Source organism: Centroberyx affinis, unplaced genomic scaffold (assembly GCF_046629955.1).
Source record: "Centroberyx affinis isolate AG114_WGS23_722 - 3 ecotype Tasmania unplaced genomic scaffold, CSIRO-AGI_Caff_v1 ptg006508l_1, whole genome shotgun sequence".
Classification (NCBI taxonomy): domain Eukaryota; kingdom Metazoa; phylum Chordata; class Actinopteri; order Beryciformes; family Berycidae; genus Centroberyx; species Centroberyx affinis.
Window position 1 is genome coordinate 52,597 of NW_027283295.1, and position 13,184 is coordinate 65,780.

At 41.0% G+C, this 13,184-nt stretch overlaps 2 protein-coding genes across 2 annotated transcripts; both read left to right on the top strand.

Moving 5' to 3' along the window:
* Positions 1-462: 462 nt before the first annotated feature.
* On the top strand, positions 463-4,280 carry yju2 (YJU2 splicing factor homolog). The gene is made up of 8 exons (XM_071512763.1): positions 463-597; positions 940-1,040; positions 1,283-1,427; positions 1,614-1,748; positions 1,901-2,082; positions 2,362-2,515; positions 3,293-3,464; positions 3,760-4,280. The coding sequence occupies exons 1-8, from the start codon at positions 574-576 to the stop codon at positions 3,876-3,878; spliced, it is 1,032 nt and encodes a 343-aa protein (XP_071368864.1). The 5' UTR covers positions 463-573; the 3' UTR covers positions 3,879-4,280.
* A 615-nt stretch (positions 4,281-4,895) lies between these two features.
* LOC139638688 (SH2 domain-containing adapter protein F-like) lies at positions 4,896-10,952 on the top strand. The gene is made up of 8 exons (XM_071512756.1): positions 4,896-5,055; positions 5,764-6,013; positions 6,208-6,309; positions 6,577-6,739; positions 7,566-7,823; positions 7,996-8,176; positions 9,160-9,279; positions 10,174-10,952. The coding sequence occupies exons 2-8, from the start codon at positions 5,768-5,770 to the stop codon at positions 10,358-10,360; spliced, it is 1,257 nt and encodes a 418-aa protein (XP_071368857.1). The 5' UTR covers positions 4,896-5,055; positions 5,764-5,767; the 3' UTR covers positions 10,361-10,952.
* Positions 10,953-13,184: the final 2,232 nt, after the last annotated feature.

The following is a 13,184-nucleotide window of genomic DNA, read 5'->3' on the forward strand; positions in this document are numbered from 1 at the left end:
TTATATTAAATTAGGTATTTTGTTACTGTACGTATCCGAGAAATGCTGAATGGATTTCTATATGATTCTGTAGGCTATGTGGAACTCAAAATCATATTTTAAATCACTTCTTAAAACATGCTTTTATAGCTATTATGGCCCAGTTTTGGGTGTTGCTTCTTATTTTATCTATTTTTATCTCATTTCATTGTTCAGATTTATTTATTTTTCTTTTAACTTATTTCCCCTTGTGTCTCCTGCATTTTACTATTCTTGTTTTTGTGCCTTCTTGTAAACTCTGCTATAAAAATAAAGAATATCATTATTATTATTATTATTATTATTATTAGAAGTAGTAGTAGTACTAGTAGTACTAGTAGCAGTAGTATAGTTAGATACTGCAAGTACTCTCCTCCAGGGGGCAGCAGCAGCAGCCTGAACTCTTCTTCTACGGTAGTAAAAGAAGAGACACCCGGAAGTTTACAGCGGACCTACTTGGAGGTGGAGCTTCTTGAGCAGAATTCAGCATTAGCCTGCGAGCTAATAATTATCCCAACGTTTCTTTCCTAAGTTGGGCTTCTACCAAAATCAGCAATGTCTGAAAGAAAAGTCTTGAATGTAAGTATTACAACGTCGACGATATGCTTCTCTTAAAATAATTTATAATAGTTAGCCTTAGCTTATGGACTATACGAGCAACCAAGTAGACTAGCTATGTAGCGTTTTAGCTAGCATTCTTCTTCACTGTTGGCTTTCTGTGTTTCGTCCTCACAACACTAACTTGCCTCTGTAAACTGTAGGAATGTGTCTTAAGTACTCAGTCTCTAGTTATGTTGCAACTGCTTGCTGTGGCTCTTTCTATCTATTGTATTATATTATATTATATTATATTATATATTAAAAGTACGTTAATGCTATCTGTGCTATCTGTGTAATTGCTATGTGCTTTGCCCTCCACAGAAATACTATCCTCCAGATTTTGATCCATCCAAAATCCCAAAGCTTAAACTCCCTAAAGATCGACAATATGTGGTCAGATTGATGGCTCCATTCAATATGAGGTATGTCTATCTAATCCATGTGTCAGTGTAACACACACTGACCCAACACATAATTATGTATTGGGATTTTCATCAAGTACCTACACAGTAATATTGTGTACTTACAATACTTTTCCACAGGTTAATACACTGGAATGAGGCAATTGTAATGTAAATTGTTACCGTAGACTGATATCATTCACTGTCACTAAGCATAATACTTGTTCACTCGGCTTATAGCATGCTTCTCTGGCTGTTTGCAGGTGTAAAACATGTGGTGAGTACATCTACAAGGGGAAGAAGTTCAATGCCCGTAAAGAGACCGTTCAGAATGAGCTGTACATGGGACTGCCCATCTTCCGCTTCTACATCAAATGTACTCGATGTCTGGCTGAGATTACCTTTAAGGTGAGAGTTTTCAATACACTGATTATTACATTTATTGAAGTAAGACAATCAAATCAAGTACTTTGAAAGCAAATATAGGACTATGTTGAGGCTAGTCTCTGTCCCAAAATGCAAACTGTTACATTTTGTCTCCAGCAATGTGTAACATCATTTCTCACTCTCTCTTATCTCATGTCCTGACTATAGACCGACCCGGAGAACACAGACTATGCCATGGAACACGGCGCCACACGAAACTTCCAGGCAGAGAAACTAATGGAGGAAGAGGAGAAGAAAATTCAGAGGGATAGAGAGGAGGAGGAGCTGAACAACCCCATGAAGGTCGGTATAAACAACTGTTTCTGGCGCTTGTGTTATGTTTCATGTCATAGCTACCACATAGCTGTTAGATGCAGACTTTCTGAAACTGCATTTGTTGAGCAATACCCAGGCATGGGGAATGGGGAGTTGATGGTGTTCCAATCGTCTTCCAGGTGTTGGAGAACCGCACACGGGACTCCAAGATGGAGATGGAGGTTCTGGAGAACCTACAGGAGCTGAAGGAGTTGAACCAGAGGCAGGCGCAGGTCGACTTCGAGGGAATGATCGACCAGTACAGAGAGTTGGAGAAGAGAGAGAGGGAAAGGGAAAAAGAAGAGGATGAGAGAGAAACAAAGTGAGTGAGGAAGATTTCAAACGAAGATCTAAGATGTTTGCATTGAACTGGCTGGTGGAGCAGTTGTATATTATATTCTCTAATGCTCTTAGAGAAATGGCATAATACCCCATTGGTTCCCTTTGACCTTTTTTAATGGAATTGGATTTTAATCTGTGCCTATGTTCCTCAGATGCACAAAATTATATTTGTCATGTAAATGATTCTTATATTCAGTGTAAACAACAAACAAGAGTCATTAAACTCAGTTTAAATTGATTCCTTCCACTTGCCTCACAGAGAGATGTTGGACCGCGCTCTAGTGAAAAGACTGAGGGACTCAGACTCCGATTCAGACCAGGAGGAGCAGAGCAGCAGCAGCACACAGCCAAACACATCCAGTACAGACAAACCCACAGACATCCTCACCACTGACAGACCTACAGAGGCACAGGTATGGCCACTCATGCTCAACAAAATGTGTGTAAATGTGTGTAAATTCAGTCCTTGACAAGAGACTTGGATCAAATGGTATTTGCAAAGACTTGTTCACATTTGTTTTAGCCTAGTTAAGTGCCAGATTGTTGGTTTGCCACATTGAACAATACAATGTGTTTTAGAAAGTTCAGACAATCACAATCACAATTTAATAAACTTTTCTGTGAGTGAAAACTTGCCTGAATTCAGAGTATCTGCAGGTCATTAAGAAATCTGAAAACATCCTAAATATATTATCTACATTTAAGGCTTTAAAAAGTGTTGAAGGACTGGTTCAACTAAAAAGTTTACACCAATGGAGATCTCCATTGAAAATGAAATCTTTTTGAATTGAAGTCTAGTACTAGGCTTAATCCACATCCAAGCAAACAGCCCAAATTGTCTTAAATACAGTTATAAGAGTTCTTATTTTTCCACCATGCAAAGTGAAAAAATGTTTCTTTGTGCAGCATGTCCACTCTGAGATGAATACAGAACAGCGTTAGTTGTACAAAATGCAAAATGTTGTTTTTGTTTCATTGTATCTGCTTTAATGAACACAGTTGGACTTCATGTCCCTTAACCATCAATTTCCCATTGTCCTTTTTCTCATACTACCCATTTATAGTATTGGAACTTTCATTGGCTATGTTCAATCAGAAAAAGGCTGTGAAACAAACTAAAAACTAACACTTAAAGAACACAAAGAAGATAGTCTGAGCAGGGAATAAAGGGGTGTCTCTTGTTTCCACAGGGACCCTCAGCTGGAGGAGTGAAGAGGGCCAAGGTGGAGAGCTGGGAGAGGAGCGTAGGGAAGTTGGGAGGCGGAGGGACTCTGGGATCCCTGGTTGTGAGGAAGAAACCAGCAGCGGCTGTCAGCAAACCTGGTCCTATGGCGCCCCCTGCTGCTCCCAGCTCAAAGACAGGTGACACATTCAGTGTTTCTTACAGCCTGTCACTTTATAATGGCCTGAATCTTTTGCCATTAGTTTATTACTTTAACTGCATGTTAACATGGCATTTATTTGGTGCAGTATGTGGTTTGCCTCACCAAAAATGTGTTCCTATTATAGTTGTAAGCACAAATGTGATTTTTCAGTTTTGTTACGGATTTCAAGTTTTCTTTGGACACACAACTCTCTTTTTCTGCTTGTTTATGTTCTTGATCACATGTCTGCATTTGATTTGAAAAACCTAATCATTGTGTTTCTTGTTTTACAGATTCTAAGGCATTGACAGCTGATTCCACCAAAACTACTAAGCCCATCCCCGCACAAAATGGCTCATCTCTCAGCCTCCTGGGGGCGTATTCAGACAGTGACAGCAACGACAGCGAATGAGATGAAGATGCTTGTGATTCTTTGAAGCAAAATGTCTTCTTGTGGAATTGAGTGATTGATGTAGAATTGTACAAAAATACAGAAAGGTGTATGTATGATATGGTCCCTCATGGCATGTTGTACAGCAATTGAGATGTGCAAACCATTTTTGTGGGCATACATTATGAAATCCTCTCTACAAAGATACAACACATAATACAAGTGACTGATAACTAGCCAATATGATGGTGGGCACTCATTAGGAGGTAGCTTCCTTCCTTCTGTCCAAGTGCAGTGAAATAACAACTCTTGTTTGTAATTTAAATCCACTCTGTAGCTCCATGAACCTGTAGTCACTGCCTGAGTTTTTGTGGGGCAGATATGCTGTACAAAAATGTCAGTTGTATTTTCAGTGTGTAATTAAAATCTGTTTTACTTTTACTCTTTGTTCTTGAAATGTATTATTCAGACATCTCAACATCTTTTTTTTTCTTCATTTTTTTAAATGTTGATTTGGCATGGTAATATTTAGTTCCTATAGTTGTCAAACCAATCCCTGCTTGACCTTGGAAATAATTTCTGGGGATCAGAAAGGTTTAATACATCCATGGATCAGAAAGGTAAGAATGTGAGCAAATGTCAAGTACACAAAAGCCTCGGGGAGTTGTAGGGAAGAGCACTGGCAGTGTGATATTCTACTAAATCATGTAAATTCATTTAATTTAATTCAACATTTAGGTCACAAATTATAGTGAAAAGGCATATTTCGTGTGAAAATATATATATACAGTATATACCAAAAAGGAGTCACTTCACATATTCTAAAGCCTATAATGTAGAAAATATGATGTTCAACAGTGGACTTTGGTTTGGAAATGTTTGTGGAAGCGAGTAGTGCTTTTGGATGTGAAAACCTTAATGAGACTCACAACATGTTTGAAGCTTAAATGTCGACCCACTAAAAAAAAAAAGTCCCGTTACTCCCCTTTAAATCACTCCGCTGTGCCAGTGAATGTTGTGTGTTGGGCGACTGTCTGGTCTGGCTCAGCTAACATTAGCCAACTAACCTGCTTGGCAGCTGAGCAGGACGGATTTAATAGAAAACAATGTTTCTGTTTTAGACCGAGCAAAACGAAACGCTGGATGTCGACCAGACAAATATAATTGGAACGGGCGACCGTCAAGGCAAAGAAAGAGGGTGAGCGAAAAGAACTAACGTTAACTGTCTAGCTAGTTAACGGTGTTGACGCTACGACGTTAGCTGCGGGTAGCTAGCTAGCTTTGGCTTATTGACAAAGCGGTTGGCTACCTTAGGTGGCTAGTTGTCTGACTCAGATATTACCGTATTCGCTAGTTATTCAGTGAATTATTTGCTAGTTAACTGGTTAGATTGATACTTTACTTAGCTAACAATTATGGGTTGGAGTCGAACATAAACGTTATCCCGATGGTGTGGATAAGTGACTGATTGGGATCGTTAACTTAATGCTAGTAAAATTGTCAGTAGGGATAACACTGAGATTCGCTTGCCAACGTTACGCTAAAGTGTTACCAAAGCTTTCCGCTTAATCTCAGAGGCAAAGTTATCTAACGTTAACCCTAACGATATCGGTATTCGCATTTGCACAAGACCTGTTGATTATATTTTTTCTGGCACTGCCTTTTTCCTGCAGGGCTCTGCCAGTTACTGGAAGGTTTGAACAACTCCAGCCAAGTTCATGTAGGGTTGACTAACGTAAATAGGAATCCCTATATTGACTAGTAGTAGTACTTTATATTCATAGTCCAAACCTACCATCATTTGGCTGGTTTTGCGTTAATTTCTCACAGTGTTACATAGCTACTTTATGTTAAAAGTTTGAATTTTGATGCCATGCTAACTGATTTTTTGCCCCTTAATCCTCAGATCCATGGCAAAGTGGCTGAAGGACTACCTAAACTTTGGCAGCAGGCGCGACCCTCCACAGCCCCCCAGGCCGGATTACACTGAGAGTGAAATACTGAGGGCCTACAGAGCTCAAAAAGAGCTGGACTTTGAGGACCCCTACCAGACCTCTGATAAGGAGCACCAGAATGGAAGCTACAGTTCCTGCAGTGCAACAGTGAGCCTGCCCTCTTTCCCTGCATTAGGATCAGTGCTGCCTAATGGTGTGGAGGTAGGACATGTATGCTTTTACAGTCATGTTTATGTGAAGTAGGCTAAGTGTTTCTTTTGTGTAGCAGGTACTACGTGTCAAGGACAAATGCCCTTTTAGACTATCTTTTCTTATGGATGGTCCATTGCTTACTGATGATAATGCATAAATCACTGGTGAACATGTTTCATTTACTTCTGTGTTTTATGTTCCAGGTGAAAGTGGTGTCTCCCAAACACAGACTCATCAAAGTGGACTCTCAGGAGTTTGGCCGCTGTAAAGTCCCCCTGAGTCCAGTGACCATTCAAGAGGAACCTGTAAGTATTGCACTGTTTTATTGTCTGCTTCATTTCCCCTCTCATTCTCTGCATTCTCTCTCTCTCTCTCTCTCTCTCTCTCTCTCTCTCTCTCTCTCTCTCTCTCTCTCTCTCTCTCTCTCTCTCTCTCTCTCTCTCACACACACATACGAACACAAAAACACAATTATTGTTCAGGCTCTTCCGCTTTGCACAGATAAGTCCATCACATTGTCCCACTAAATTCATTAGATGGCTTTTCTTTTGTTTCCCTCTCTCCCCCCACAGGTGGTTCCCTCTGCCCCAGTCGCGGTGGACGCAGACACAGACTACTCTGACCCATTTGATGCCCGTCCAGACCCAAGAATTGGATCAGACTGGGAGCCCAAATCTGCACCACCAGACTGCTGCAGCTACATGGAACCATTTGAGGCCCAGCGAATCATTTCAGGTCAGTCAGAAGATCTTTATCACTCACTTGTACACAGGGATTTAAATTCACTTTTTTACCTGGTAGCACTGGTGCTCCCGACCTCCAAAACATAGGAGCACCAGCACAAATGTCATTGCACCCTGAAACATTTAAGGAGCACTTGGCTTCCATGCTCTTTGCTTCTAAACATCACATTTCAGCAGCTTGGTTATCATAGAAAATCCTGTCTGTGATTAAAAGCAAACTGGCCACTAGGGGTGATGCTGTCCGTGAGTGGCATTGTACATGTTCACTGTATTTCTGAGACAATTTTACACATTTCTAACTAAAAAGTGTGAAGTTACTGTCTAGCACACACAGTTACAAACACCTGCGTGCATTTTGGAGCATACAAACATAAGTTTCACTTTCGTTTTCATAACGGACTGGCTGGATCTGAGTCAGTATCATCAGGCTGACAGCCGATGTGAGAGGAAGCATCAGGAAAGGGATTTAATTTTAGAAAAACAGCTCTGAGGTAAGTAAAATGAGGTTTGTGTTTCATTGACTACAGCAGAACAGATAACCGGATGCGATCCATGCTCGCTGTAAAGAAGTTATTCAAATAAAGTTGCACCAAGACAATTACTTGTAAGCGCAGCGGTGCACCTAAATTGAATTTCTAGGTCGCAGAATTTCAATTTTGGGCACATTTACGCACTTTAGAGCCCTGCTTAGAGTTCACTGGCAGCCCAAAGGAAAACTTTACTGAATGAGTCACACAGAATGACTTACAAACTGGCCCATTAACATTGTGGTTGTGTGGGTATGTGTTTGTGTATGTGTGTGTATGTTTTCTGCGCAGAGCTCCAGCACAGCGCGATGACTCACAGGTCTGGGATCGCAGACGGCGGCCAGTTATATGATAACCCATATGAGGAGAGGACTCGTCACTACAGCCGTGTCGCTCCACCTTCACAGCAGCAACCCCAGGGGGTCGAAGGAGGACTTGCCCAGGTAGACAGCAGGGAGAGCAGGCTGCCTCAGGATGATGAGAGGCCTGCTGATGAATACGACCAGCCGTGGGAGTGGAAGAAGGACAACATCTCTAAAGCTCTAGCAGGTAAATTGGCATACGCCTGGATGTACTGTACATTCCTGGTATGTATATTAACAAATGTGCCTCAGACTTAGACCACAAGAATTCTACAAATACAAAATATGCCTCACACTATGTTTCACTTTTTCTTCTGATACAGATTAATTCCTTTCCCTGTCTCTCTGTCTGTCCATAGTTCAGTTTGAAGGGGCGGAAAGGGAGCGCTCGCGAGCCCAGACAGACCAGACCAGGCTTACCAGGACCAGCCCCACATCCACCACAGCGGCGGGGGGCTCAGCCACTCTCCGTATGGTTGGTGACACCCCTCCTCTCCTCGGTGAGAGAGTGGACCCATCTCTACCGCTGGAGAGACAAGTGTAAGTGTACATGTACAGTCTTAACGGATAGTGTTGTTGCAGTCTACTGTAAGCAGGAGCTGTGAAGTAAGCACAACCCAATTATAAACCACTGACAAATAAAAGGTTTAAATGGTGAACAGCAGCACTTTGTGTACAGTAAGATAACCTGTGAGCATGTGGAAATATCGCTGACACTAGTATTCTCCTTTAACTTTAACTCTATAACTCTTATTGTGTAATGATTATATGCAATCTTTATTTCCTTCCCATGCCATTTTGTATTGTATTGTGTGTAATGACTAGGTAAATGTGGCAAGGCGTTTTTAACCCCAACAGGAGATTACATGGGTGTTGCATCTTGACAGTTGAGCAGACAGAGGAAGTAACATAATGTAGTATGATCAAACCAAAGTTTCTTAGGTTTAGTTTCTAATGGGATGGAATATATGCTAGCAGTGCTTAATTGCGCTACATGGTGGTGTCTCATTATTTGTCTGCTGTTTGCATTATGCCGCAATGTGTCCCCTGGCTCTAGTCTGTGTTATGTCATATAGTGTATCTACATGGTTTTCCTTAAGACCTAAGACGATAACTGAATAAAGTAAATGCTAACATAAAAGATTTTGGGATAGTACCTGCTTTCTTTACTGTTTATGTCCATGATTTATTGAGCTATTTTTTTCATTATGGGAGTTGCCACCATTATTGAGAGTCAAGAGAGTAAGCTGATTTTACATAATGACAAGAGTGATAGAAGAAACAATTACATTATTTAACAGAGTTGGAAATATTGGGGAGACCTACTCTTATAGTACAAATGATCCTTCATCCAAATCAGAAATGTAATTTTGATTTGGCTTGATTTGAAGTGTGTCTGTCTATGATTCTGACAAGCAGACTCATGGTACAACACTAGACTCTAGTAGAAACTGCAGCCCTTGCCGGCATGAATGACCCTACATGGATCAGTGCAGTAATACTCTCTTCTGTTGGTGCTGCAGGTGGTACCACGGCGCCCTGAGCCGCTCGGAGGCAGAGAGCCTGCTGACGCTGTGCAAGGAGAGCTCCTACCTGGTGAGGAACAGCCAGACCTGCCGCAACGACTACTCTCTCTCCCTCAGGTACACACTCCTGCTCACACTCTTACCCCAGCCTCCTGTTAGATGAAGTCATTTATACCCGACTCATGTCCATGAAGTGTACTCACTTACTTACACAGTACTGTCTGAATGTTTGTGTAGCTTGCCCATGTATGTCCTGTCTCACATTGTTACCTCCATCTTTAGGCTTAATAGTAAGCTGTAGCCGATCAATTAGACACACATCGCCTTCATCCAGGCTGTAATTGAAAAAACATTGTAGTCTCTTAAAGGGGAATTCTGCCTCAGTGCGTCACACTGCCGCCTGTGTGGTTTCCAAAATGATCTGATCCAGTTTTGCCTCATTTGGGTATTGTTATGGGTTGTGGGTGGTATGAGAATCATCTGATATCTGCGCCCTAAGGCAACTTATTATTCTTCACCATTTTTCTATTATCTCCCTGCTCCCCCCACCACTTTATCTGTGCTGCACTGTCTCCCCTTCCCCCATCCCCCTTTTGCCCTCTGCTAGTTTGTTTCCAGCCCATTGGCTATATGAATAATCAGCAGGCAAGCAGCTGTTTTGCTCATTCAGAGTGATCATCTGTATGTTGAGAGTTGCTGCTAGCCTAAGACCTGTACTGTTTTGAAGCAGCATGTAATAAGGCATAATCATTTCAGCGCATTGCACCCAAGTGAGAGCTTGGTTGAGAGCGGATTGGTTGCCATAATGGAGTCCATAAATCAACAATGGAAAAATGTAACTGAAATTCAAGGAATGTGAATTCAGCTCTCGTGTTTACTCTGATGTTACAAAGCAGACAATGGATCACGCATAGGGGTATAAGATGTTTTTCCTGTTCCCTGTTCTGTAAATGTCATAATCCACACTGCAGTACTAAGTTTAATCTCTTCTGTCCCCTCTCTCTCTCTCAGGAGCTGTAAGGGCTTCATGCACATGAAGTTCGTTCAGTCTGCAGACGGGCGTTACGTCCTCGGGGAGAACAGCCCTCCCTTCTCCACCATCCCAGAGGTCATCCACTACTACACCACACACAAGCTGCCTATCAGAGGAGCCGAGCACATGTCCCTGCTGTACCCTGTCATAGTGCAGACCCTCTGACACTGACACACACACACACACACACACACACACACTCTCACACTCTCTCTCCTGGTGCTACTGAATATATACTCGCTGTTTACCGATCTCTGCCCCTGTCTCACTTGCCTTTTCAACTGTTTCACCCTCATTCTACCTGCACTGGACACAAGAGAGCGGAGCATTTGGTGCCATCTTTCCTTTTCCATTTACTGTAACCCCGCTGACCACTGGCAGCTTAATAAGAGTGCTCAAAGCATCATGAACTTATGCCTGTGAACTGGTATTGTCACTGAAATCCCTGCATTTTGTTACCATTGAACCCTGAACATTGGCGATCATGGAGATTATGATTGGTAGCTGAATAGTTTTAGATCAAGGATAATTTTCTCTCTCCAGAGACGACAGAGGGAAAATGAAACTCTACTCTCCAGACCCGTGTCTTGAGACAGTGGAATCTATATTGCATGGAGATTCGTCTCGATTACTGTAATGCCAAGTCAGTTGAGATTGACTGTACTGCCAAGTTGCTTTAAGGATAATAGCAGTGTTTGTTTTGAAGTTTGTGCCAATTGTCTAGGTTGCCCCTCTCCTTTACTTAATTCCTAGTGTCCACAGTCAGCACAATTGTAGATATCATGGCTAATTTTCAGACAAAGCCATCTGCTGCCATTCCTTCTTGTACAGTATGAAAAACAACTTCTACAGACTTGACAATTGCCTGAGCTAAATAATCCATCACAGTAAACATGAAGCCTTAATTTGGTTTTGTCAGAGTTTCTGTTGTATCATTATTACATCACATCACATTATTCTCTGCTTATTGTGAGTCACCTGACACACACAAGAAGAAATGGAAGTATCTGCCAGGAATTAATCCCTCAAAACATGTTGCCTTACAAACTTTATTGTCACATACATGTATTCTTATTTGGAGCATATTTGTTAGCTGGGACAGCAGTTAATTTCAAGCTAAGTTTGACACCGTGAAGTTTGTATTTTAAAAACTTTGAAAAACAAGTACATGTTAAAATATTTAATTACATACAACATGCATTGCAAAATGATTTGGGGAAATTTAAACTAGACATAGACAGTGGTAAATGGGCTATAACTCTAAATGACACTGGTATTATCCTTTAAGTGTTAGTTACTGATGCTGACCAAACACTACATTTTTGACCCTGGCCATCTATTGCCTATGGGTTTCTCTGTGTGTTTCAGAGAGGCCTGTGAATGTGACATGATGCTGTAGCTGCGTGTTTTCCTCAGTTATTGTTATGTGTGGACACCAAGGCAGTAACAGGTGATGATAATGTCAGAGGGACATGAATTGTTAGCTTAGCACAATAACAGACTCCTGCAATACTAGTTTAGAGAATAACTACAGTATTATATTAAAAGCTTGTTGCTTTATCATGACTATTAAAGAAGCTTTGGTAGATTCTTTACTGTGCTGTTTTATAAGATTTAAGATGTCTGTTGAAAATAAAGGTGTTGTATTTGTTTTTAAATGGGCTTGAGACTATTTTATTCACTTAAATCTCATTTTGTATTCTATCTGGTAGAATTACTACATTTATTATTTGATAATTTTGAATATCACCCATTTGCTGATATGTACCTTTAATTGACCACAGCAATAGATAGAGATCGATCGATCGACCATTGCAAGTTACTTGTTGTAAATTGTGATTATGTGCCAACTATGTTTTTTAAATGTTGGTTCTTACAGTGGCCATGATAAATACATTTTTACATATTGCAGCCAACATTTCTTTCTATAAACACCTTTTAGCTCCAGAGATGTGGTAATAACACATACTTGTCAACTGAGAGTAGGAAAGAACAGAGAGCTCACTCTGCCCCTATTTCCAGGTACCACACTGTCCGGTCTGTCCTAGATTGGTCACTATGGTAACGGTGCGTGGACACGCTGTAAAAGAAGCCCTTTACAGTGATCTGTGCCCGAGGGAAAATTGCTGGAGGAGAGAACGAAAGTGGAACTTTTTTTTTTACACAAGTGATTCATCGTTCAAATAGGCAATCTTTGGTATACTGTATACCCCGCGAGCGTCACTCGATACCTTAGCAACCGCCAGGTGTCGGTGTCAGTACCAGAGAGCGAGCTGCTGCAGCGACAGGTAAACTAGGGCAACGGAACAAAAAATCCCGTTTTGAAGTTGGGCACAAACAAACAGTCATGTGTCATATTCCTGTCTTGTCATGTTCAGCAAACATGGACTAAGGACTATGTTAATGTAATTAAGGATATAATTAGCGGCGTGGTTGCTTAAATGTTTACTGCCGTTGCTATGTAATTCTGAGTACAATTAGAACCACACTGTTTAAAAAAAATAACTGCAATGTGCATTCCTGTGATCATCGTATTGAGTGGCAAAAATGTCCCTCTAGAGATCATCAGACTGGCAGATAAAGTAATTCTAGAAGTAGTGCTACAACCAACCTTACGAAGCATGATGGTAACGTGTTGAGGTGCCAAATTTAACGACAATATCCCGTAAACCAAATATCTACAAGAGTAGGCTACTACCTCAAATGTAAAAGTACTACCTAAACTTGTTGCATTCCATTATGTCTTGCCAATATGTCCTTTTTTTGTTCTGTTTGTATTTATTAATCTATTTCATGCTATTCCCATTTACAGTGTGTTTTCTGTCTTTACTGTCCTGTGGCCATGTAGCCACTGCATTTAGCAGAACTACTCCATTCAATCCATCAATTTAACAAAAGCAATTTCCACTGACCCTGGTTATGTGGCAACAAATATCTTGTTCTGTTGTCTCTGTGAATCTCAGTTACACCGTAATAAGTGACTGTAATA

Coding starts and splice junctions, on each gene's coding strand:
- yju2 (XM_071512763.1), top strand. CDS start 574: ATGTCTGAAAGAAAAGTCTTGAAT. Junction 1,041..1,282: donor ATGGCTCCATTCAATATGAG/GTATGTCTATCT, acceptor GGCTGTTTGCAG/GTGTAAAACATGTGGTGAGT. Junction 2,083..2,361: donor GAGGATGAGAGAGAAACAAA/GTGAGTGAGGAA, acceptor CTTGCCTCACAG/AGAGATGTTGGACCGCGCTC.
- LOC139638688 (XM_071512756.1), top strand. CDS start 5,768: ATGGCAAAGTGGCTGAAGGACTACCTAAACTTTGGCAGCAGGCGCGAC. Junction 6,014..6,207: donor TGCTGCCTAATGGTGTGGAG/GTAGGACATGTA, acceptor TTTATGTTCCAG/GTGAAAGTGGTGTCTCCCAA. Junction 8,177..9,159: donor CTACCGCTGGAGAGACAAGT/GTAAGTGTACAT, acceptor TTGGTGCTGCAG/GTGGTACCACGGCGCCCTGA.